General features: G+C 43.1%; 1 protein-coding gene across 5 annotated transcripts; it reads right to left on the reverse strand.

Moving 5' to 3' along the window:
* Positions 1 to 588: 588 nt before the first annotated feature.
* On the reverse strand, positions 589 to 25624 carry LOC133465932 (ubiquitin carboxyl-terminal hydrolase 22). 5 transcript variants are annotated; one of them, XM_061749129.1, is made up of 14 exons: positions 25049 to 25624; positions 24540 to 24572; positions 15944 to 16076; positions 14344 to 14457; positions 13625 to 13726; positions 12947 to 13113; positions 10277 to 10436; positions 9099 to 9204; positions 7359 to 7517; positions 3900 to 4026; positions 3320 to 3411; positions 2330 to 2392; positions 1960 to 2109; positions 589 to 1539 (listed from the first exon to the last, which is right to left on the reverse strand). In XM_061749129.1, the coding sequence occupies exons 1-14, from the start codon at positions 25166 to 25168 to the stop codon at positions 1497 to 1499; spliced, it is 1569 nt and encodes a 522-aa protein (XP_061605113.1). In that variant the 5' UTR covers positions 25169 to 25624; the 3' UTR covers positions 589 to 1496. The 5 variants fall into 5 exon arrangements, 4 of the variants coding, with proteins under 4 accessions (XP_061605113.1, XP_061605112.1, XP_061605115.1 ...); XM_061749128.1 differs by having other exon boundaries at positions 1960 to 2127; XM_061749131.1 differs by lacking the exon at positions 24540 to 24572.
* Between the last annotated feature and the right edge of the window lie 1465 nt (positions 25625 to 27089).

Here is a 27089-nt window from a genome sequence, read left to right on the forward strand (position 1 = left end):
AGACCTCTGTATGATGGAGAAAATTGCATGAAGTATATTGAATTTTTTTTTTTTAAACAAGCTCTTTTTGTTGTAAAATGAAATAATTACACGCAACAAAATGTCACATTATTGTAATTTGTTACAGAATTCAGTGCAAAATCACAGATTAAGATCTCCCCTTGTGTTTCCTATTATGTCCAGTGAGTGTCACTATAACACCTTGTAGTCATATTTTGAATGCACAACATTACATTGTAATAATTGCTTTGGGCCTTCTCTGAAATGTTCCTATAGGGGCACAATCCATCACAGCAGACCTGAAATTACGCCCTTGCGTATGCGCTTTACTGTGGAGTGCCGTGTTTATTGCACCGCACTGCGACACGCACCGGCAAACGCAACGTTGCTGTGAAGAAGTTATCACCCAATCAGGCTCAGGGATGCGGTCCCGTGCATGTGCAATGCAACCTGCTTTACAGGGCCACAGCACACATCAACTGAGATTCCACTAAGGAGTTGTTGTTATAGAAGACAGCAGCGTGGTCATATGGCTGTTACGGGCCATGTTTTGGTCCATCCACAGCAAAAAAAAAATAATAAAAAAAATAAGGTAAGCCTCCTTTTAATCAGCACCATCATCATCATATACTAACAATTCCACAAGAATGAAAGTAGCATATACGTCCAGAAATATTTCCAGTAACAGGAACAGCGAAGGACATATGAAAAATATTTAAAAAATAAAATAAAACACAAGTAGTAAACAAAGTAAATGTGTCCATGAGTGCTAAAATAACCATAACAAAAAACAAACAAAACAAAAAAAAAAAACAGTCCCTGCCGGCAAGCAGATTTGAAAACATCGGAGACGGTAAATTGATGAGGGAGCACACCGACAGTCCAAAGGGTTTCCATGGTAACGCTGGCCTTAGCAACAGGCCTGGCGGGTAAGCGTCTCTTGGCTCGTCTCAAAAAATAAAAATAAAATGAAATTTAAAAAAATGTATTTGATCCGCTCATAGCATATAATAGCCATAAAAATGCTCCTGCAAAGTTCTTAATACATTTATTTATTTTATTTTTGCTTTCCCGTGATGCATAATGGCGGCCATCAGAATTAAATGCTTGGTCAGATGAGACGAGAGCACCGTGGGAGAGAATTTTTTTTTTTTTTGGGGGGGGGGGGGTCAGAATACTGTACTAAGATGTGCCCAGGGACGTCTCCTCTTACTCTTCGTCCTCTTCATTCAGTTTCGTCAGGTAGATGCCAAGAAGTAGCTCAGTGCTTGTTTTGTTGTTGTTGAAAGGTTGCATGATGTCATACGTTGTCTTTTGTTTTTTAATGTCCTCCACATTCGGAGGAGCAGCCTCTTTTTTTTTTTTTAAGTCAGTCAGGTAGTTCAGGTAGGCTTGTGTGCATGTGTGTGTGTGTGTGTGTGTGTGTGTGTGTGTGTTGCCAACTGTCCAACAGTGGTTCTTCATGGTCTTCACGAAGAGGAAGGAGGGGACAAGAACTACTCATACTCCAGGAACTGTTTATGGTAGAATAAGAGATACCTACAAAAGGGTGGGTGGGGTTCAAGACAGAAAATAAAGAAGATATATTCAATATACAAATGTGTTTAGGAACATTTTGTTAGTGTTCTTGTACTTCGGTAAATGGGAACGCTCCATTTTCACCCCAAAAAATACATTTAAAAAAGAAACAAGACTGTGGTGGAGTGAGCGAATTGGGACGGTGCAGCCTCATTTCTTAATCGTTGCGACCTCAAAACTCCTCACATGACTTCTTAGTTTCTTCTAGTTTGAATGTATTGTTTTGTTACATTTATACGGTTGGTGCCTTGAGATTCGTGTAAGGCAACTTACAAGTTTTTCCAAGATACGAGCAACATAAAAAATGTCTAATTTGGGTGTTGAGCTACTAACAGGTTGTTCATTTTGCTCGGGTGTATGATTTGCGTGGCGCCTTCTCACCCTTCGCTATCAAGTACATCCTTAATGCTGGCCTTGGTGATGATGGCGTCGTCACATTTGAACCACTGGTCCTTGTGCTGTCGGATGAAGCTGGTGTAGTGTCCGCTCTCTAACGTGCCTTGGTGGTTGACCACCGCAAACAAGGAATACCTGGGCATAAAAACACAGCTTGTTTTTGTAAGTCTGTGTCCTCAAATAGTGGGCGCCAACTGTAATAGTGTCTCAATTACTCTCATTACCTCAGACTGTATCATTTACACGTGGGCGCTTAACTGCTAAACTCATTTGAACTCAGTCGCAAACCAAAACAGCAGCACCTGCCAAAGTACGTAGATGCTGTCTCAGTTTAAAGTCAGAATTTCATACTTACTTATTATCATTGTTTAACACGTCCACCGTTTGTTGGTACTGCCCGTTCATTCTGCTCTCTTTGCTGTGGGAGACATGAGAGAGATGAAGATAAAAAAAAATTTTTTTAAACATGCAGCAGTGTTGTAGAACGTCCACAACGTGGTGCCATTGTGCAATTTGTGACGCACACATTCTGTTTTTTTTGGGGGGGGGGAGTCACGTGTCTCAAAAGAGATGAATGGACTGCTCCACGCAGGGTGGGGCTGCACACTGCTGCATGGTCCACTGACACTCATACACACCAAAACATCCATCCATCCATTTTCTGAGCCGCTTCTCCTCACTCGGGTCGCGGGCGTGCCGGAGCCTATCCCAGCTATCATCGGGCAGGAGGCGCGGTACACCCTGAACTGGATGCCAACCATTCGCACTCACATTCACACCTACGGGCATGTTCTCCCCGTGCCTGCGTGGGTTTTCTCCCACACCAAAACAGTATTATATATATATATATATATATTTTTTTTACATGCATTCAAATTCATTTAAGAATGTTTTTATCACGTTATTATTATTACAACTCAACTGCATCATACTGAGAACTGCTTCTATTATATATTTATATGAGGTTAACAAAATATGATAAATTCTTCAAAACCAAAAGCATGTTTATTACAATGAATATTGACAACGGAGATTTACATAACTAACTGTGGAATTAAGCTATATCTTAGTTTTTCTTTTTTGGATTAGGTTCACATTTCGTTTAATCTCTTCTCAATGCTCTTCTCTTTGTTTTTGCTTGTACTTTCTATCAACCTACCTATGAACAATATGATTTGGTAAACGTACAATATTTAATAAAAACCCTTGGATTGGATCTCATCGGATACGTGATGTTATGTCTGGTGAGTGCACAGAAACAAACACAGCATTTCCTACGTGACGTGAGGCTGCAAGAAAAGGGCAATAGAGTATGTGGGATTTTGTGTGCTCTTCTTTCCCCCACCTGGATGCCATGAAGGGCGTCATGTCCAGCTCGAGAGGAAAGGAAACGTACGTAGTGATCTTCCGCCGCAATTTGGCGGAGTGCTCGAACCGCTGGGGTTGGCCGGAGAGGGAGGATGGGAGAGGAGGGAGAGAGGGGTGGGGAGGGGGGAGAAAATGACAAGTGGGAGACAGGGGGGTGGGGGAAGGGGGTGAACGGAAAATGCAGAATGGTTACAACAGATAATAAAAGACAGCTTTTTTTTTTTTTTTTTTTTTTTTTTTAAACCTGGCTGTTACATGCATGTGAATTAACAGAAATGATAACAACAACACGGATTTATCCAAAACGACCATCTTTTAGTCGGCCCGTTTCTCTGAATTGCATCAATATATTATGAGCGTCCGAGACTATGATAAATAAAACATGGCGGACGAGGGTGCGCTGTGCCAGCGCTTCACGTCGAAAGTATTCTTGGACGATACAAATGGATCCAATTGTGGAATGAACGAAAAGCTGGTCAGCCTTTTGGCAAAAGATGCAATTCAAATGGTGCAATGGTGCAACAATGAGACGGGGGAAAGCCTGTGTCCGGACTCACTTTGAGATGGAAACACGCTACAATGGGCAGCTTCTTCATCGTCAGCTGTTTGGTGGACTCCTGGTAACTATGGCAACCGCCACACTTGATTTTGGCACCGCTTCCAAGATGCTCGGGCCGCGTAAACCTGCGGAAAAGTCATGGAAAAGGGGCTTAGGAAGGCTTAGGTCCGGTCGTCCTGCATTGCATTGCATGTCGGTACACCCAAAAAGCGACTCGGCCTCGCCGGTGTTGCCAACGCCTCTATCGCCACGGCAACCGGGCCTGTAGCTTTAATAGACTTTGCTGCAGCGACTAAGGGGGGGTGTGAGGAGCCGCAGCAGAGGGGAGGGAAAAAAGTCAGGGGAAAGGCGAAGACGACGACATTGGAGAGGATACGAGGGGGAGAAAAAAAAAAAGAAAATAAAAAGCAATTCGGCGAGCAAATAAGATAAGGAGAAGAGGGGAGGAGGGAAAAGACATTGCAAGAATTGGCAACCTTGTTATCAGCTCTGCCGATAACAAGGTTGTTAGTGAGCATACAGTGGTGTGAAAAAGTATTTGGCCCCTTTTTTATTTGTTTGTCATCATCAAACAAATTTAAATATTAGTCAAAGACAACACAAGTAAACACAAAATGCAGTTTTCAAATGAAGGTTTTTATTATTAAGGGAGAACAAAAAAATCCCAAACTACATGGCCCTGTGTGAAAAAGTGATTGACCCCTAAACCTAATAACTGGTTGGGACACGCTTGGCAGCAACAACTGCAATCAAGCCTTTGCCATAACTTCTTACAGCCCATGTGGAGGAATTTCATCTTTGCAGAATTGTTGTAATTCAGCCACGTTGGAGGGTTTTCGAGCATGATGCGCCTTTTCAAGGGCTTGCCACAACCCAAGTTCAGACGGCCGGACATTCTCCTTCAGGATTTTTTGTTAGACGGCAGAATTCAAGGTTCCATTTTACACAGCAAGTCTTCCAGGTCCTGAAGCAGCAAAACAGCCCCAGACCATCACACTACCACCACCATGTTTTACTGTTAGTATGATGTTCTTTTTCTAAAATGCTGTGTTTCTTTTACACCAGATATAATGGGAAACACACCTTCCAAAAAGTTCAACTTTTGTCTCATCAGACCACAGAGTATTTTCCCCAAAGTCTTGGGGATCATCAAGATGTCTTCTGGCAAAATTGAAACGAGCCTTAATGTTCTTTTTGCTCCGCAGTGGCCTTGCAGGCCATTTTTGCCCATTGTCTTTCTTACGGTGGAGTCATGAACGCTGACCTTAACTGAGGCAAATGAGGCCTGCAGTTCTTTGGATGTTGTTGTGAGGTCTTTTGTGACCTCTTGGATGAGTCGTCGCTGCGCTCTTGGAATAATTTTGGTCGACCGGCCACACCTGGGCAAGTACATTGCTACATTCGCCATTTATGGATAATGGCTCTCACTGTGGTTCGCTGGAGTCCCACAGCTCTTGGTGCTCTTTCAGGTGTTTACTGAATGCCGGGACAACAGTAAAACACAAACGCATTGAGCAACTCACGCAGCAGGCCAGGACACTTACACGCAGACTCACCGATGCCACACGCCAATTCCAATGAAGTTGGGACATTGTGTTAAACCTAAATAAAAACAGAATACAATGATTTGCAAATCACGTTCAACCTATATTTAATTGAACACACTACAAAGACAAGATATTTAATGTTCAACCTGATAAACTTTATTGTTTTTAGCAAATAATCATTAACTTAGAATTTTGTGGTTGCAACATGTTCCAAAAAACTGGGCCAGGGTCATGTTTACCACTGTGTTACATCACCTTTTCTTTTAACAACATTCAATAAACGTTTGGAAACTGAGGACAGGACTGAGGAAAACTGGGCAGCCGTGGCCCAATGGTTAAGATCATCGCTTGCCACCGTGGGGGACCTAGGTTCAAGACCCCGACTGGACCATCCGCCAACATTCCCCGGACTCACGGCTGTGGTGTCCTTGAGCAAGACACTGATACCCCGAAATGCTCCCCGGGCGCTTCACCTGCCCCCTGCTCCAGTGTGTTCCACTAACATGTGTATGTGTTCACTATGATGGGTTAAATGCAGAGAACAAATTTCGTGTACATGCATGCATGTTCATGACAATAAAAGATGATTCTTCTTCTTCTTCTAATTGTTGAAGGTTTGTTGGTGGAATTCTTTCCCATTCTTGCTTGATGTACAGCTTCAGCTGTACAACAGTCCTGGGTCTCCGTTGTCGTATTTTACACTTCATAATGAGCTACACATGTTCAATGGGAGACAGGTCTGGACTGCAGGCAGGCCAGTCTAGTACCCGCACTCTTTTACTACGAAGCCACACTGTTATAACACGTGCAGAATGTGGTTTGGCATTGTCTTGCTGAAATAAGCAGGGGCGTCCATGAAAAAGATGTTGCTTGGATGGCAGCATACGTTTCTCCAAAACCTGTATGTACCTTTCAGCATGAATGGTGCCTTCACAGATGTGTAAGTGACCAATGCCATTGGCACTAACACAGCCCCACACCATCACAGATGTTGGCTTTTGAACTTTGCGTCCATAACAGGTTCTTTTCCTCTTTGGCCCGGAGGACACGACGTCCACAATTTCCAAAAACAATTTGAAATGTGGACTCGTCGGACCACAGAACACTTTTCCACTTTGCATCAGTCCATCTTAGATGAAACTCGGGCGCAGAGAAGCCGGCGGCGTTTCTGGGTGTTGTTGATGAATGGCTTTTGATTGGCAATGATTTCTCCAGATTCTCTGAACCTTTTGATGATATTATGGACCGTAGATGATGAAATCCCTAAATTCTTTGCAATTGTACGTTGAGGAACATTGTCCTTAAACTGTTGGACTATTTTCTTACGCACTTGTTCACAAAGAGGTGAACCTCGCCCCATCTTTGCTTGTGAATGACTGAGCAATTCAGGGAAGCTCCTTTTCTACCCAATCATGGCACCCACCAGTTTCCAATTAGCCTGTTCACCTGTGGGATGTTCCAAACAGGTGTTTGATGAACATTCCTCAACTTATTTGCCACCTGTCCCAGCTTTTTTTGGAACATGTCGCAGCCATAAAATTCAAAGTTAATGATTATTTGCTAAAAACAATAAGGTTTATTAGTTTGAACATTCAATATCTTGTCTTTGTAGTGCATTCAATTAAATATAGGTTGAACATGATTTGCAAATCATTGTATTCTATTTTTATTTATGTTTAACAGAACGTCCCAACTTCATTGGAATTATTGTTGTACATTTGTTATTCTAGTCATTCATATTATTATTGATGTTATGTTTTGTTTTATTTCAGTTTTTTTTATTTTGCCTTTATTCTTCCAACCTCGAGGTGTCATAAACAAGTAACTGCCCTGTTGTATTATTGGATAACCAGCACAGATATAGAATGACTCTAAAATGGAGAAGAAGAAGCATTTCATGTCAAGTGTACCTGCGTAGGCAGTCCGTGAGCGTCGTGGACCCCGACAGGTGGCTTTCCCCGTTGACAGTGCCGCCGTCGCCTCCAGGACTGAGGGGCCAAAACGGCGTGGATGAGCCGGGCAGGTCCAAACTGATGTCCCAGAAGGGATCTATCGTCGTGGAAACCCCACTGCAAAGGTGGAGATGACAGGAAACAGTATCATTCGAGAAGTAACGTGCGCTTGTGTGTTTTGTGTGTACGGAGCTTTGTCTCCCATAACGAGTCCTGATGAGAAGATGATGACACGAGTTGTAATCACGTGAGCTTGCATGCAACACCGCCATACTTTTGTGTGAGCAGTACTCTCTTTGACTGGCCATTACTCACAAACTTCATTTTGATTTTGATATTTAGTTACATAGATACAAGTCTAACCAGTTCAATTCTTATGGGAAAAAAAAAAAGAGGCTTCAAGCTGTTTATTTTGCCAATCCCACCCTATATTTACTGTCAAAACATAAAACAAAGAGCATTACACTTTGTGTATTTAAATCAACTGCATCACTTAATGATGAATATCAGCTAACTTTATGCTAACACACAATGTAAAAATACCAGACGGGCTAGCGAAATCTATGGGTGTCGTGGTGCTAGTGAACGGTTATGTTGAGGGTCTGTATATACAGTACAGATCGTGGCGATCTGGTTATGTGTGTGCTCACTGTGCTGAGCTCTAGTGATCATCTTGAGTATAGCACACACTGTAAGCGCAATAAATACACGCACACAGCGATTGAACAGTGGGTCTATCAGTTATGATACTAAAAATTGTTAAGTGTGTACATTGGACGCCGGCATACCCGCGGTTCGGCACCTGTGGATTCACCGATCGGTGGATTTCTTTTTTTTCCAATACGCTTATTTGTTTATCTCCACTTTTTAAAGAAATGTTCAGGTAAAAAAAAAATAATAATTCCAGCGCAATTAGAGGTTAATTGGAAATTCTAAATTGCCCGTAGGTATGAATGTGAGCGCGAATGATAGTTTGTTTCTATGTGCCCTGCGATTGGCTGGCGACCGGTTCAGGGTGTACCCCGCCTCTCGCCCGAAGATAGTTGGCATAGGCGCCAGCAGCCCGCGACCCTCGTGAGGATAAGCGGTGAAGAAATGGAAATTATCATGGAAGTCAGTTATCTGCAGCTTTTCGGGATTCGCGGTCCAGCTCGGTTGTTATCCCTGGTGAACAGCGGGGGTCCACTGTACCCCGCTTGACTGAATGCAAAGGGACTGCAGTCATGCTCACGGTGGCAGTCGACCGAACCGATGAGTCATGATACTGTAATACAAAGAGGTACCAGCAGGTAGCCATTGATAACCTGCATAACAGGGCAGCGATTTTGTGCCGTTCCAGGAGAAAAACATTCTTTTGCACAAACTACGGCGTCAATGAGGATTTGATATGGCCTAAATGGGCCTTTAGAGTGCTAATGCTCCACGAGCTGCACACGAGCGGTTCATATTGAGCAAGGGTGCAGCTTGGCTGGCTGGCTGGCTGGCGGAGGTCAGTGCACCGTGCTCGTGTTAATGTGACAGAACAGCTCAGGGTTGGGGTGGGGACCAAGCTTGCCGTCTAGACAACTATGCCCCCCTCCCCTCCTTATCGTCGTCCCACCAACTGTATGGGGACTGGCCCTTGCGCAGGGATGAGAGGCGACGTGGCAATTAATGACTTCTGCTGCGAAGGAGCGCTCTTATCTGCTTCGCACTTACTGGCAAACCTGACAGGTAACGTCCGACTGGAGCCCTCCGGTGAAGATTTGGTCGATGATGCAGTTACAGTGGTTCGGATTGTTGGCCTTCTTCCCATTGTCGTCTCCTGCGGAGCGTGGTGAGGTGATAGGTTAAATGCAGATAACAGACACTTTAACACGTCAAAAGGCCTCGCTCTCACTCTCACAAGAAGCAAATGGAGGCGGGCTGCTTGCTGCTTGGTCAGCCCGCCATCATTGCACCAATTGACATTCCTCACAATGTCGACTCGGCACACAATATTGTCAGTCAAGTCAAGGTATGCCTCAAATTGCTGCATTTGAGAACACTGGGAACTTGGACCTTGACTAAGAAAAGAGCTCTGACTCTGATTTCAGCGGTCCATTCAAACATTTTATAGTCCGCAAGTTATATGTATCCATTGGTTATGCAGTGAATTCTCGCCTAATCGAGGCTCTCTCGTCACAAATTCCCCTATTCACTTTTTTTTCTGTGGAACCTATCCCCAGCTATTTGCTGAAAAACTCACCTATTTTATTAATTTTTTTACTCTTTTACAAACCAAAGATGCCACGAGATGTTATCAATGCGCTGGCTGATATGAAAGTACTAATTGGTGTCAAGGAAGTATGCTGAGGTGATCTTCGTATGTCGGGGAGGAGCTAAGTGTAGCCTGTGTTGTTAGCGGAAGTTAGGGTGCGTCTTTGGCACAAGTGTACATTTTTACTCTATTATTACTCTTACGCTATTAAAAAGCTCAAGTCAGTAAACAAGATAGGTCTCGTTATTGCTTGATAATTGATATTTTTACAGGTTGGGTTGCAAATGCAACATTTTTACAAAATCAAAACAAAGTTTTTTATTTTTGAGGTTAATGTTGTAAGACAAAATTATACTAGTGTTTTGGAGTCAGAGTTTGTGGTATATTTACAGTTTAACTTGAAAATATGGAAAAAAATGAAGAATTATCGGGGATCATCAATTGTTGTTTTCGCTACTCACGGCAGCGCTTTCCAAGCACTGCAACACGAACCATTACATAATTCATAAAATAATGAACTCGACAAAGGTGCACACACAAACAAACCCACCCAGGTGAACGCGTCCAATTACCTTCCTGCACTTGCGACATACAGACCCATTCGCACGTCGCTATTTAGTCGGGAGGCCGAGCTTACTGATGGTGTCCCCTTTGCAGTGCCGGTGTAGAACATCCAGCGCGGCGATGAGGAACTCGTGGGCGTCCTGCTGCTCGTAGCCGGCCAGGTGGCGCGCGTGCGTCCACACCAGGTGCAGCAGCCGGAAGGGAATGTGAGGCGAACGGTGGCCCGAGTAGAACTGCAGGGGAAGGAAAGAGGAGGAGAGGTGATCATGTCGTTGCGGCTGCATCGCTGTCAACTTTGATTTATTGAGGCGACCCGTGCTGAACATTTAACAGAGACTTTATCCTACAAGTTCACTTAGACACAAAGCGTTTGCTCACGTAGCGTATGTCGGCTTTCAATTGATATCTACACATTCATTTTCGATACCGCTTATGCTCATTAGGTTTCACATTCACACCTAGGGACAAATAAAGAGACATAAAGAGAGGAAGATGGAGTACATCGCAGAAAACCCCCACAAGCACAGGGGAGCACATGCTAATGGGGTTGGATAATGAGAAAAAGATAATGACATTCAAACAAAACAACAATACAATAAAATACGTTTTTGGTAAATTTCAGCGATTGGCGTGACAGTGAGCACACATTTCTTGACATGAAATTTTTTAAAAACAAGTTTTAAAAAAAAAAAAAAAAAAAAAAAAAAAAAAGGCTCCCGTTTCAGCTTAACATTGTCTGTGTACATCATATATCTCAAATGCAACGTTGTCAAAGATAACATTTTTTTAACATCTGAGAAAGGTGGCTTTGGTTTTTTATTTGAAGTCATCATTTAATGGCAAAGAAAATAATGGAATAGAAGAAATGGGATTAACGTTAAAGGGCATCATGCATAATGTTTCTTTCAATAACTTCATTCATTATGTCGCTTACACACTGCATGACTTAAATCTTTTGCGTGTTTTTTTTTTTTTTTGTCCTTGATAATTCCTCTCTGTTGTAAAGTGAAACAAATACTAAAAGACAAAGTACTGTAAAACGGTCAAATATTAGACTTGCAATTCATATCTTTATTTTTGTATGCATTAAGGGACCCAAAACTTATTTTATTCATTACATATATTTTTAATTAATCGGCCATCGGAATTTTATTCTGCCAAATATCAGAATCAGCCTCAAATAATCCATATCAGTCGGGATGTAGTTCTAAAAATTTGGGGGGTATTTCCCCCCCCCACACACACGACTGCTACCCTCCTGCTGGGGCACAAAAAAAAAAAAAAGTTAATCATGGAAGAAGTCTCGCACAATTTGTTGCCATCTCGCACGACTACGCTTTATTTCACTTGTGACAGTTTTGACTTTGGAGGTTCCACAAATGTGTGAATGAGCGTGTATTTTGTGTCACACGGGCGCAGTTCAATACTCAGTCAGCGTCTGCTGCCCGCCCCGAGCGATGACGAGGGGGGCGAGCGATTAGGGCTCAGCCGAGTGAGACGAGGCAGGGGGATTGCTCGCGTGCGCGTCTGTATATGCGAGCTGAGGAAGAGGCGAGGGCGATGACTCAAATCATTCTAGCGCCACTTCCCATCTGTGAGGCCGTTTACAGTATACAGTGCAGTGAGAGGGTGTCGAAAAAAACAAAAATGAGGCAGTGTGGGAGCGCAATAGGCAGCGATTATGTAACCGTCAGCGCCCATGACTTGCAAAATGGTGTAAACGAAGAACGAGAATTGGCAAGAGAACAAAGTTGAATCATTACCAAAATATTGCCTGAATTTTAGCAGAACAGTCAAATAAGTGAATTCAGTCATAATTACACGAGAACAGTCAAAATTACAACAACAACAAAACTTTGGACCAGAGAAGAAAAATTATAAATTAATGACCATAAAGTCAAAATATTGTGGTGTTGCACATATAGTTGTGACTTGTATGAGATCAGTCATAATTTTACCAGAAATTTTTTTATTTTGGTTTGTACAGGAAATTCAACATTAAATAAAAAAACATTTCTATTAATATTTAGTTTTTAATTGTATAAAAGTAGAGTTATGAGCAAAACTTTCATGAGAAAACATTGATTTTTGTGTGAGAATTTTGACATTCAATCTCTCAGATCCACTTTACAAAAGTATTGCGTAACTTGAGAAAAAAAAAATTGTTTTACATGAACAAAGCTGTAATTTTAACAGAAATCAAAATATTACAAAAATATACTATGTACATTTGTGTTGGAATTTTTACGTTTATTCTGAAATCCTTTTAGTACAATTACCACCGTATTCATGTAACACTGACTTTTTAGTGGCACAAAAGCACAGTTGTAATTTTTACAACAGATTTACACGTTTTAAACCACCTAACTTTGCATTATACGTAAGTCCACTAGCTAAATGCTAACACACAGTGGAGAAGGCCATAGACGGGCTAACAAATCTAGCATTGATGTGACGGTGTTATAACTTTAAGCAATGGATATTTGAACACAAACGGTGCAGAAACACACATAGACAGACAATAAAAGTACTCAAAGGCGTATCATTTTTATTTAACACGAGCATTGCTGCAGCTGATTGGGCAGTTGTGTGCGTTTATAGCCCTACGTCTGTATTCTACTACCTGCACAAAGAATTTACAATGATGCACAAACTGTTGAAATGTTTTTATTATGTTATTCCTGTATTTTTTGTTTTTTTCATCAAGCACCGCCGTATATTCATCACTCATCGTTTGTCCTACCTCCTGAAAGAGCTGCGACATCTCGCACACCAGACAGGAGTTGGATTGCATCTCACACTTGTGCCTGTCGGAGAGGAAGAAGTCCCGCAGCAGCGGCGTGTGCGTGAGGGCCTGCACGATGCAGTTCATGAAACACGTGTTGCCCAGATTAATTAACCCTCGTAAACCTGCGGGGACATAACAGCGGGGGCGGGGGAGGGGGGGGGGGGGGGGGGGGGGGGGGGGGGGGTTGCGGGACAAACAAGCAATGCACACAATTTAGATCCCTTGAAGTGAGCACTGAATCCATGATCAAGAAGCATTTATCCCGACAGCTGAGCGGCGAGGAGAAAGCGGTAGTTTTGTAAGAATGTACAGTACTGATAAGGCAGGTCTGCCAGCGGAAACCGTGGGAATCGTGGAGGAGAAGCCAAAGCTGTGGAAGGATTCATTTAGAGAGCCGCTGTCTTCCAGTCGCGGCCAACGGAGCAGGTGAGTTACAGCGAGGTTTTGGGTGGAATCCAACAGAGCGAGCGTTGGGGTTTATTTTTGGGGAGACTGTGCTCAGCGTGGTTCCAAACGCTTTGGAGTGCACTTGGTGCGCTCGCGCACATAAACACGAAGGCCCGATGGGGCCTACGCTCAGCTCAATGCCGAACGGCGAACAACAACCTTGAGGGACATTTAAACACGGCCCACCTATGGTACAGTTCGTAGTGATTTTCCTCCGCTTTGGATTGTGTCGTAATAACTCGAGCTCTCGCTTGGTGGGCTCCCACGTTGTGTATTTCTCGCCTATGCCTGCGGATATGAAAGGAAAAGCATGAAGTTTTGACTATGAGGAAAACATTTTCAAATCACAAAAATATTGTTTTAGTATTACTTTTAGTATTTAAAAAAAAATATTAAAGGGGGAGTTTTACATGAATAAAATCTTCATTAAGAATAATATTTTACAAGAATAAAAAGTTTTAATCTTACCAGAGAAGTGTAAATATAGCAAGAATGTTGAAATTTTACAACAGTCGAAATATGTAAAAATGTAACTATTTTCGTGGGGAAAAAAGCATACCATAGCCGTTTACACGGCAAAACATGACAAGAACAAAAGTTTTAATTTTATGAACACTAAGGCAAATGTGACGTGATTTAATTTGTAACTTCATGACAACAAAGTCTGTTTAGTACAGGAATAAATTATACATTTGTATGTGGAAAAGATATTGCAAAATGGCAATATTTTGATTTGTGCGAAACCTTTTATATTCACCCATTAAAAAGATGTGTTGTTCTTGTTATATTGCCACTTGATGTTCCTACGATGACTACTTTCTTTTCATAGACTGACCATGTTTTTGTTATTTGTTGTTGTATTTTTTTTTCCCAGTGTGACTCCAAGTCAGAACTTGTGTATATACCTTGTAATTTCCAGGCTTTCCTCTGTTCCTCTTTGGCAATCTGCTCCATATCTTTGTCGTATATGTAGTCTTGACACACAAAACAATATATTCCGCCGTATAATAAGTCTATAGCTGGAAGCAGAAGGGAGAGAGAGAGACAGAGAGGGGAAAAAAAAAGAGATTGCGCCGTAATTACAGCACTGTAACACACAATGGGCTTTACTTGGCAGTTAGTTTGACCTCGAGACGAGCGCCGTCTCTTGGCCTAAATTTCCCACTCGAAGCAATCTTTTCAGTCTCCCGCTTGCGCTCGACAATCACCGCAGAGGACGGAACAGAATTAGTGTCTCCTGTCGCCACCTGTGTGTGCAGCCATGGCCAGCCAGCCTCCTCCATTCTCAAACTCCGCTGGAAACAATACCTCTAGCTCTGTTGCCGTGACAACCTATTTTTAGTCGACTGACAGATCTTTACATTTTTGGCATTGCCCACGCTGGGAAATTGAGCTAATGCGTGATGTTGTGTTACATTGGCGTTCTGGCGGAGGATGTGCATGTCCTGCATGACGGTGTGCACTTTTTGGATATGAAAATGTCGGGAAATCACACCAACCCGTGGTTGTAATTGTAGTTTAATTATTTAATGATGACCCCTCGTCATAGTGAAGTTGTGATTTGTAATGTAAAGTGACAGAGTGCAGTTTAAAGCTTAAAACGCTTGAGTTGATCAGCTACAGAGCTCAAATTTGAAGGGGTGACGTGCTGCGCTAGGAGAGTGGCTCATGTTCCTATTGCATGGAAAATCGTAAATGTTAAACCTGTTCAATATTTAGGATAGCAAATCTTAATGTGCGTGTGTGTGTGTGTGTGTGTGTGTGTGGTCAACAACAAATTAGGCCGAGTCACTCCGTGAGTGTGACCTGAATCTCTTATTGTTGCCGGACACAAACAGAGGATCAACTGGTTGTGTGGAGTCTTTGTAAAACGTGTCGAGTGTCATTTAACACAATAGAAAAGACAAGAAGTACTGCAACTACAACTGCAATACAGTTACCAGATAAGTTAATAGTTATGTTAGCTTCATGTATTCTACAACTACTCTTCAGGGATACAGCTATTATTTTGAGAATCAATTATTCTACCGATTATCCCATCAACTAATCGGATAAAAACTGACTTTGCATTATTAAACAACAAGATGTGGATGTGACGCACAGATATTATTGTTGTCCACTTGGGGTCGCCATCCTCACGTTTCCACATTATAATATATATATATATATATATGACGTTGAGTGTGTGTGGCTTTAAAAGGTGGGCCATGACCTGGTGAGTGACATGAGAGTCAGCAAATAAGAGGGTAGAGTAATCGTTTTGGGCCGGTCTACTCTTTCTTCTTTCTATATCTATACATTTGGCTTGGGGGCGGAGCCTCGCGATTGTCGACGGTGACGTCCTCCTGTGCGGTGTGCCGTATTGGCACAAAGCCGTTTTTTTTTCATCGTCAAGTTTGGCTCTCATAGTTTAAAAAGTGGTGTGTACCACGCTAGAATAATGACAACAAAAGAAGCATAAAATCAATCCATCTATACATCCATGTTTATGAGTCGCGTCCTTACCTAGATTGTGCCTCTTGTTTTTGGCGTGCTCGTGGATGTGTTTCTTGGTGAAGCAGCCGAAAAAAACGCAGTAGAGACAAGAGTGGAGTCTGTTCAGGTGGGCGCCACACATGTGACAGATACAAGACTTGGCCTGGGGAAAGGGAGACAGAACAAGAACGGTTCGGTTAGGAGAAAACAGAGGACAGTCAAGCAAAAAAAAAAAAAAAAAAATGACAAAATTTAAAAAAGAAATAAGCGCTACTAATGTAAGCGAGCGTGGCGGAACAGCCTGCCATGTGAATTTGAAGGTGTATTCTTCAGCACGCCCCTTGGCTGGAGACAGACGGAGATTACCCCAGTGCAAAACCAGACGCAGCCCAACGGCAACATATTTCCACTCTCAACTCTCTCACACAGCCGAGGCTTGATGGGATTTAATGCTTGGCCGGCAGAGTTGAATCGGGTCTGGAGCGGCTGCAGTATAGTGCGATCGCGGACAGGCCCAAACATGAAACGCGAGCTCAGGACTCAGGAACACAATTTGTCTTGTGTGCGCCAAAATTAAAACGCAGTCGCAAAATGGAGCGGCCGAGCAAGGACTGTTAGGGCAACCGAAAGAAACGTGTGGTCAGAAAATTACCACACTGTATCCCTTTAGCTGTTTTTGATAATGCATATGTATGGACCATAAAATGTGTTTCCAATAATAAGGTCAACATGAGTTCAATTTTACTCAATATCAATCAAAAATTTTATATTTGTGTAAATAGCATTGATTTTGTAATAGTCCTGATATAGTTTTTCTGAGAAAAACATTGAAGATTTGCAAACCAAATCAAAATTATAAATAGATGAAGTCAAACTTTTTCATCTTATAACTTCAGACTTTTACCAGTACAAAACAGTAATAGGCTACGGCAAAACTACAGTTCCAATTGTATGTTTTTTTTCCCCACCAAAACAAAGTTCCTAAAATTAGGTGAATACAATCTGACTTTATTGAGAATAAAGTGGAAATTTGACGATAATAAAGACAGAATTTACAATATGCTTGTAATTTTGTTGAATATATCACAAAATACAAGTTGTCGTTCTTTGACAATACAAAGTGATATTTTGTGTGAAAAAAGGTAATTTTATGAGAAAAATCATAATTTCTAGGAGTGATTCACTAGTTGAATAGTAATTTTACAAATTATTTGGCAACTCTGACTTGTTATAGTCACTGAAATTACCCCATAAGGGAATTTCTTTTATATATCATTATCAATATTGGATAGAAATGTTTGGCCCTTGTTGAGCTCTCAAGCAAGCATGCTGAATTGTAACAAGGTTATTTATTTAAAAAAAAAAAAAAAAAATAAATAAAAAAAAAAAGTGTTCTGTCCCTTTACAGTGCTATGAAGGCTATATCTGCATGACGATGCCAGTAAATCAATTTCGATTATTATACCATGTTTCAGCAACTGCTAAGTCAACAAAGGGCCATTATGCCAAATCGAGGGCATCTACTTGATCACACTGCAAGAGCTCCAGGTGCATTCCCGCTTGAGGAAGAGAAGTCTGAATAATAACAGCAGCGATGGAGGAAGGAGGAGGGGAGTGGAGGGTGTAGTGTGATCGGAGCGTGGCAGCAGACTTTTACAAGGTTTCAGTTTCTGGTGCGCTGTGTGAAAGAAACTAGATCATAACACAGACGCACACTCCCACGCGCCACAGATAAAGCTAATGGACACAAACTCCACAACCCCGCACTGCATTGTCTGCGTTTTGCAGAATGGAGAATACGATGCGGCATGAGGTGACACCATCCCGACCTTAACGGCTAGCATAAAAGTCGGTTTCACTTGCTTCACCCTGGAGGACGCGCTTTCGAGTCCAAATAAGGAAAATAAACAACTTAAATAGCAATACTTTAACATCAAACAAGGAGATATAGAAAATGTAAATTTATTCAAAGACAAACAGTGGGCACAAAAAAACAAAAACATTTTTGAGAGGTTGGCTTAATGCGCACTGTTATTGCTTAGAATTGCATAAAGAATTACATGGAGCAACACCAACATGTTTGAAACAAAAATACCCGTGCGTTGGAAAGGCTCATCTGTGCGAGTGGGCGGACTGGAAATTGGAATTTCTGCACAAGTGGGTGGGTGGGTAAAAGAGCAGTCCCATGCATATCTATGATGGCAGTGGAAAGTGCGTGTCCACATGAACCGACACAATGCGTCGCCAAACACACACACACCGGTTGGTGTGTTGACTTAGCCTTTGGAGGGCTCAATAGTGATGACATTGAGGTGCAGGGGATATTGCAGTTAGCACACACTAAGTTCCATTTGTTTTTACTGACATGGTACAGTTAGCCAACCGGGTGTGAGTGGTTTAGGAAGGAAGGGGTGACACTGAAGCGTGGGTGGCCTTTGCGTGTAGGGAAAAGAGCTACGAGAACCCAAACCGACGGCCGCAGCAGAGTTTTAAACGTTTGATTGCCAAGACAAGAGTCAATATCACGGACCAATCACCAGTCAATTGCAGGGCTTCATTCCTGTTGCTGCACGCAAATGGACAACTATGAACTCTCACGACACATCAGCGGGTTTAGTTCCACGTTTCTACCAAGCGGTCCAGTTCTGCTTGGTTCCCCGTACTACAGTTGTGACTTGTATTTCCAATGGGGAACTGTGTGGGCTGGATAACGATAGCTGCGTCACCCAAGCTAAGAGCGAGACATCCTCTCTTCCAAAGCACTTTGGACGCTCAATGAATAGACAGGCGATCATTTCTTGCTCCTGGTCCCCCGCTCGGCTTGATTTACTCTCACGGTTCACAAGCGATGTAACTCCTCAATCTCATCAGCCGTGAGTCGCACTCCACCCTGGGCTTTTAATGTTCTATTAGAGAAGCTATTGATCAGCCAGTGGCTCAAATGACTGGAACAACTGTCAGACTGGTACGGGGGGGGGGTCATGTTTGCAACCTGCTAGACCGGATCTTCCATCTGGAGCACGCTCTTTGACACCAGCTCTTTGGCTGGTGTTCAAAGCAATGACCACACTTCACTGAAGAAGAAAAAAGGCTGCTGGCTGATTGAAGAGCAGATGTATGCTTGTAATTACCGGGATGATGTGTTAGGTCCAGGGATCAAGCAATCCACATACCACACATGATCAATTTCCGTATTTTCCCATATGCATTCGTATTTGCAATGAGAGCCAGCTCAAGTAGATAGGATGACAACAACTATAAAGATGTGGACAAAGGTCTGGCTCCAAAGCGCACACTTCTGCCGCAAAGAACAGACCGGGGAGGGGGGGGAGGATAAACTCAATACAGTGCAGGCCACGGATATATGAGAGCGGTGACTCACACTGTATTTCGCTGGCACATAATTCTCAGCGTACATCTGCAGCACGTACCGAAATTAACAGCGGAGATGCACGCAAAATATATACATATTAAAACACAATACCTGAAATAGATATGATTATGACCCTATGGGGGCTGCAGCTGTTGCCTAACCAACATTAACACTGTTACACATTCGAAAAGAATTGCAATAGCTGATGGATTTGTGCTCCATTGGCTTCATTGTGATATTCAAGATTATAAAATCAGTTGATGAAGGAAACTTAAGGGGTAATTGTTCAAAATTGGCTCTATCCATTCATACTTTGGTAATCAATAAATCGATAGGCGGTCAGAGTGTGCTTACTTCAACAATCACCACCAAAAAAAGAAAAAAAGAAACCGGTCCAACCACCTCGGAAAGAAGAAGGAAAGCCTCACTGTACTAGAGCACCAGCCCATTTTAATGCAATTCAGGTTGACTAATGCAGCAGAAAAAACAACACAAAAACAGCAACAACCAAGTATACAAGAAAAGCAGATTAGGCACACAGCTGTGCTTAGATTGTGGCACAGACGGACGACTTTATTGTGACCTTAACAAAAGGTTATACAATAAATTGTCATCACAGCAACCAGATGCCATCAGGCGTGTTAGTACTGGCATCCTTTCCCTAAAGTAACTCACAACAGCTGGCCCTGGGGGACTCCGAGGCATTCCCCTGCCAGAGGGGAGAATCTCCCGAGAGAATTTGGGGTTTACCGACCATCTCCTACCTGATGGAGGTGTCAAAACACAAAAACTCACCTTAGCGGATGACCAGACCACCTCATCAGTGGATCTTCCGTCAAGGCCATTCGGATATCCATTCCAGAAGTCCTTTCTCTCAGGATATTCGTTCTGGAGCCCGCGGGATCTCCTACGGGACGGAGGTGTCTGACCCGGAAATCTTATCAGATAACCAAACCGCCTCATCCAACTATTCTCAAAGTGAGGAAGCAGCAGTCCTTTCGTTAAGTCCAGAGGGCCAAACTTCTTACCCTAATTCTGAGCTAGGTTAAGGTGGGCTACACTGTGAAGGGATTCCAAACCAATTCCATCATTCATGATGATCGTTTACAATCTAGTCAGGCATAACCAACAGACACTGGTATACCATCCACACTACAGCAGGTTAAGCACCAACGTATTCTCGCCCAAGTACAAGACCCTAAGATTCTTCAGTCTCATTCCTTCAAGGTATGAAGAAAATTACCCCAATGACATTGCAAAATCACTAAAGTGGGAGAATTGTGGAACTATTAGCACAAGACTTGTTAGGTCAGTTAATATTTGAGAGCAAACCGAGTTCATTAATTTGCAGACTGGCTAGCCATCAATCCATCCATTTTCTACCGCTTAATTCTCACGTTTTGCATTTTTTTTTTTTTTTTTTTTTTTTTTCCCCACAAGGACAAAAACCCATTTCCAGGCCAAAGACAGCACCTGGGGGTCCCAGGTTTTAACAAAAGAGAATAATCGAGTGTCCATGCGAGAGGAGATTGATTGCCTCTTGGGTTCTTAGTCTTGGCCAGACCCTGGAGAGTGATTGACAGGTCATTAGCCAGATGGTGATACAAAAGGAAAGCGCGCTGGCCGACTTGGGCCACAAGCAGCATGCAAGCTCGGAGTGCGGCCTCTGTGGTGTCTGCTGGCCCGTCAAATGAGGAGTAGCAGTGGGAGGATTGGCGAGGAAGAAATGTGGACCGGTGGGAGGGTGAGGTGAAGGAGAGAATCAATCAAAGGCCTCTTGTCTATGAGACAGAACGGGGGTTACACCGTGAGCTTCTTCAAAATCTTCATTGGTTCAAGCGTCCTTGAATATGATTGGCGGCAGGAGCACCCAATACTAAATATTTCGGAATTTTCAACCAACAAAAGTTGCTCTTGAAGACATCGTGTGTAAAGCAAAAGACATTGTAGATGTTTCATTTTTCTACAGGTGCATTGTCCCAGTCACCTTCCACGGTGCTCTGCCAGTGACCTGAACCGGAAGGAAGTGCCTCATCCTGTTTTGCCGAATGCGGACGGTGGTTGCACATAACCACATAACCCTATTGATGAAATGCTGACTATGAGTGCACGCTTCGCAGTACCGGTAACGCACTAATAATTGGTCACAAGCTTGCTCTTTGAGTTTGTGCTCAAGCAGTCAGTGACAAAAACATAGCATTGGATTGACGCTCTTTGATTATGGTACAAATTATCACAAGTATTCGATATTTAAGAAGCAAAACTTTCCCTGGCGGACGTTTGAGTAGTTTCACTCCTGCCGCTATGGCTACAAGCTACATTACATGAAAGAAATAGGCTTGGATGAGGGCCAGAGACCGAAGTCCGACGTGGCCAAACCCAGCAAAGTGTGAAATCTGTGAGGTAGTACGATGAGGAGAAACAGAGGAACCTGGAGCTTAGCTTATCAGGCTCACACCAAATTGGAAAAAAAGATTGGGGTTGCTGTTGCGGTATGCGAGTCAGATTTTGAGTTTCAGCGCAAGTTTTACTGGGGGAGAATAATCAATCCTTGGGGGGGAAACTGACGCCACAAACATGATGATGAGCGGAACAATCTGGAGAGTCATTTGAATCCCATCGGTGTGAATCTGCAATGAAGAGGGATAAAAGGGAGCATCACAATGAAGTGCCATCATTACAATTGGGTAGATTCCCAGCAACATTGTGAAAATTAGAGGACAGTGGGTTTTTTTTTGTTTTTTTTTTTGGCTCTTGTGATCATCGGTTCATTAAAAACTGGGAAAATGGAGCATTCATACAGCTTCCAGTCCTTTCATCTAATTGACAGTAAATTCTCCACAGGAAACCAAGCCTCCGTTGGATGGCCATTTTGCTTTGGAAAGCGCAACACATTCCTTCCTGGCAGAATCCTTTCTTCTATAGCGCTCTATACGGTACGTCGTATGCAGGAGCACACGCGCAATAAATAACCATGGCCTTATGAATATTCATGCGAACGAAGCCACTGGCATCCCCGTTCACAATATATATAAATTATTAATAGGACCAGCGTAATGCAGCTCGGTGAGGGAGGGACTCACCGGTTTAAAAAAAAAAAAAAAAAAAAAGGCAAAGAACTGATTTGTGGAACAACACGAAAAGAGCATAATAAGGCAGGGCTTAGGCCTACTATTTTTCTTGGTAGGTCGTCCGCATCTTAAGCACGGCACAGTGTGTCAAGGTAAACACGATCCCAAGACGATATCACCAGCGTACGGAAATATAAAAAAATAAATTAAAAAAACACACACACACATACCAGCCCACAGTGGGCCGCAACTCAATCTGGCATTTGTTCCGCCATTCGTTATCACCATACGGGAGTTTACAATTGTGCAGGCAGAAGAGGTGACGGCTTTTCGACCCATTTTTTCCATCGCAGCCTGGGAAACGATTTGAGCTTTGGGTGGATGAGATCGACAGCAAAAAATGAAGACAGGGCGAAAAACAACAATTTGGGATTAATGAGAATACAAAGACAAAAAATATATCTGTTGTATTGTTTTTAAATGGCTGAGACAGTCTTCAACAGTCAGCAAGGTAGGGACTGACGGCATCTTGGACTCCGCTGCTTGCAGTGCGGTTGCTATGACAGTCAAGGAGAATTTATGAGAAGCAGTACAATTGGCAACAAAGAGATACAGGTTCCACAACAGGGAAAAGGTTCTCGTCTGAGTTGCTTCCGCTATGGGCTCACCAAACATTCATTAGGTACAGCCGCACGATATTAAAGCCCTTTCACGGCCCCCGTCAAGGCCGATCGTTCCCCTCGTGTTGCTGGTAGGTAGGCAGATACTTCATTTTTCCCGGAGGAAATGCCGGTGACCTGCGAATTTTATGCCTTCAGACACAGTAACAGAGGCGGAATGACAAGCGTGCGAAAGGCAATGCGGGGTAGGCGACCGCCACTATTCGCGGGGGATGGGGACCTGGCCTTGCCGTGAATAACAAAAATCCGTGAGTAATTGACGCCTCCCCCTAAGATGGTCCAGAATTGCCATCAGCTGCCACAACATGGCGACAAAGCACTACTTTCCTATTTTACAGGCGCTGTGGACTGACTAAACAAAGTCTCAATATAGTTCCTAAGCACCAAGATGCCACAAGATGGCGTCAAACATCAATACCTAGTGTTGGCGAACGTAGATGTGCTGTTTGTTGTGGGAGACACAATACACTTCATCTTCCTTGTTACGTGTGAAATGATCCCAAACTTCAGACATTCTCTGTCGTTTATGCACTTTCCTCCTGGCTCGCCGTCATCACAGCAACGGAGTGGTGCATGCGACTTTAGTTACATTTGTCTGTGTGGAAAAATGATCCCCGCGACGCTTCGAGGCAGATTTTACTTTGACAATTTTTTTTTTTTTGTAGTTGAATTATTCAATTAATCGTTGCGGCTCTAGTACTGTCGTAAACAGAGGACGCCCTGTATCGATAGTGTGGTTCAGAATGTTTCTTTCAACAATGCCTGTAGAGTTAATACACTTTTACTGATGGTGACCGTTAGACCGAGGAACTGACAAAGCTGATTTACAAAAAAAAAAACACACATTGATGTTTTTTAATAGCGCTTGTCTATTACGACTGACTTGGGGCCAGAGGTGGGGTACACCCTGAACTGGTCGCATTGGCACGTATACACAAACAACCATTCACACCTCTGGACAATTAAGACACTTCAATTAAGCTAACAAGCATGCTTTCAGAACATTAAAGGAAACCCAGGAAAACGCACGCGAGCACAGGGAGAGCATGCAAATGCCCGACAAGTAGACCGGCGCTGAGATTCAAACCCAGAACCTCAGAAATGTGAGGCAGGCGTGCTAACCACTAGAGCCCTCCGCTGCCCGTTGTTGAAAAAGGAAGCACTGTATGCTGTGTGACACAGCAATGCAAACCAAATACACCATAACAAATATGTTATATGAGTATCGTGGGAAAACCAAACTGAGCATCATGACCTTGGCAGAGGCAGAAATTGGGATACAGATCTTGGGCAGTGCGCAGGTATACTCTGGCTCTTTCACAGCAGGGTACTGTAAGCCACACACCGGCTCCTGCCTCCAAAATCACATCACATAACGGCAAAGTTCTACGGATAGGTGCTACACGTGTTAGCTTCCCGATGATTACTGTACATGTAATGAGAGAGAGAGAGGAAGAGGAAGAAGATGAGCTGGAGGAGGAAGAGGATAAGCATCAACTCACCAGCTCTGTCCATCCCGCATCACCCTGAAGCACCTATTTCATCACAACAAAATACAAAATGTGTGACGCTTAAAAGGCTGCACAGCACAACTTGAGGCAGAAAAGAAAGGAAAAAAATCATTGAGAAATTGACACGACACACGGGCAGGAGTATTGAGGGAGCTCAATGGGGAAGTGAGTGGCCAGCTGGGGCGCACGTTGTAAACGTTGGCAGCATTGCCTCTTTTGCATGCACACAATGGGGTCCATTTGATATGGTAATGTTGACCCACCGACCCGAACTCAACACCGGCATGAATGAAAAGTGTTGTGTCTGGCTGCAAGGGAGCAGCACCTTTTGCCGACCGACTTGACCACTACTAGCGACGTTGATTTGTGGTGCATCATGTTGCACTCCTGCACCGTGCCCCTCTTCCTTTGTGTCACGTTAATGTCCCAGTGCATTGCAGAATTTATTTTTATTTTTTTTAAAGCAGACGTTGTTTCAAATTGTTGTTGTTGTTGTTTACCTTTCGTCTCCTGGTTTCAGCAGTGCTACTCCAAACAAAGCATTGGTATATGACGCGGAGGTTTTGCTTCCAATTGTCCACCTTATAACCGTTCACATGGGGGCACCCGGCCGGACTCATGACAGACAAAACATTCGCGGTTGGGGTTTGCCGGCTGACAGCGTCAAAAAGTCTCCGGGGTGATTGGCTTGGGCTAGCCAGCTAGCTGTAGCTCAACCACCCACCCACCCCCCTCCAACTATTTGTCCACAAATGCTTTCCGCTTGGAAACGGGACAAGCGATGGAGTATCCCAAAAACGCTCCGTTCCTCTGGCATCTGACAAGCGCCGCCTCGCACGTTAGCACCCTGGAAACATTCTTGCGGAGTCCACTCGGAGTCAAGTAGCCGTCTGCCGCCGCTGTGTTGACACTTGCTTATTTTTCCATGATCATTTTTTTTAAAAAAATTGTTTTGTTTTGTTTTGGGTTTTTTTAGCCGGCGCCTCTTACACTAGTCTGACGATTAGTTAGCTTTCTTTCTCCTTCACTTTAGCCTGCCCTGCTAACGCTTCAACTACTGCTTCACAATGCCCCGGCCAGCGTGCGCCGTGATTGGGCAAGACAAAGGGTGACGTCACTACGCCGAGCCCGACGAATGTTTTGGGAACGTTCGTTTCTGGTCCACGTCGCGCCGGACGAGCGGGGTTCACATTCTAGCCGTTGAGTTACATGAATGAAGTGACACTGAAAAAAAGCTAAAAACAATCCCAACTCTTGAATACCAAACCAAAATATCTCCACTAATGTTATATTTTGTATTAAAATATTTAAAATGTCTTATGTGTTACATATCATGAGATACAACTGTGTATTTATAAATAATACATTTTTTTTTTTAAAACTATTTACGATTTTAAAACCCACAGCAATGTGACGAAAACATCACGTTCTCACGAGCAGGCAAGGTTAAAAGACGATTATCGTCTGCCATCTAGTGGCCACGCGTAACAATTACTCAAGTGCATTAAACGGATTCAAATGAGGCGTGTAAATCTCAATTACCAAGACCTCGTTGCCATGATGTAGTGACCGCATAATTGCAGACAAATGGGATCAGTAGGTGTGGAAGCTGCGTTCACTTGAATAACTCGTGTTTCATGAACAAACTAGTTACATACTGCCTTGGATGGTCACGGCTGACCACCCCACTTCTGACACAATTTCTCACACAACACTAAGGAGCTGACATTGTCTAGTAGTGCCTCACAATTCTCTGGAGTCTACCCACTTCTTACACCTAGAACTGATGAGAAGCACTCTCCACCTATGATTTGAACTAACCACTACAAACAATTGTCATAATAGCACAGTGGTCACCAGTCCTACAGATCCTTCCAATTGGACAATGGGATAACCATCCCACTTCTCACACCAATTTCCATGGTACCGTCTTCCAGAACTGCAGGCACTCAATCGCATTAACTATATATAATAATAACTTCAAATGTACAGTAAACCTCCATTCATCGCAGGGAATATGTTCCAGACAAAAATCTGCCATATAGAGACCATATTAATTTTTTTCTACATCATTCTATTCCTCCCACACACTTTAAACACATTAAAATGGAAAATACTCTTGTAAATGCATTTGAATGAACACGAAAAAATTCCAAGCATAAAATGTATAGAAAATACTGTCCGCATTGTAGTGTCTGTGTGTTAAATATGTGCCTTTAAGAGGCGGGGCCTGGTTGGGTGGCGAGACGTCGACGAGTCTGTGTGTGTGTGTGTGTGTGTGAGTGTCTGGTCGTAAGCTGAGGCCTACAGCAGCTCCTGAGTGAGTGTGCTGATTGTGCTTTACTGTTCTCTGGGCATTCATATAAATAAACAACTAAAAAGTGCATCTGTGGCTCTTCTTTCCCACGTGCGAGGGCATTACAGTAAGTAATTTAAAAAAAAAAAAAATATCGGCGAAAACTAGATGGGCGCGAACGAGGAACTGCGAAACTAAGCGACGACTGTGATGGAGACCACGTGCCGTGGCCGAGTCGATGCAAT

The sequence above is a fragment of the Phyllopteryx taeniolatus genome, chromosome 16, assembly GCF_024500385.1.
Source record: "Phyllopteryx taeniolatus isolate TA_2022b chromosome 16, UOR_Ptae_1.2, whole genome shotgun sequence".
In the NCBI taxonomy this organism is placed as follows: Eukaryota; Metazoa; Chordata; class Actinopteri; order Syngnathiformes; family Syngnathidae; genus Phyllopteryx; species Phyllopteryx taeniolatus.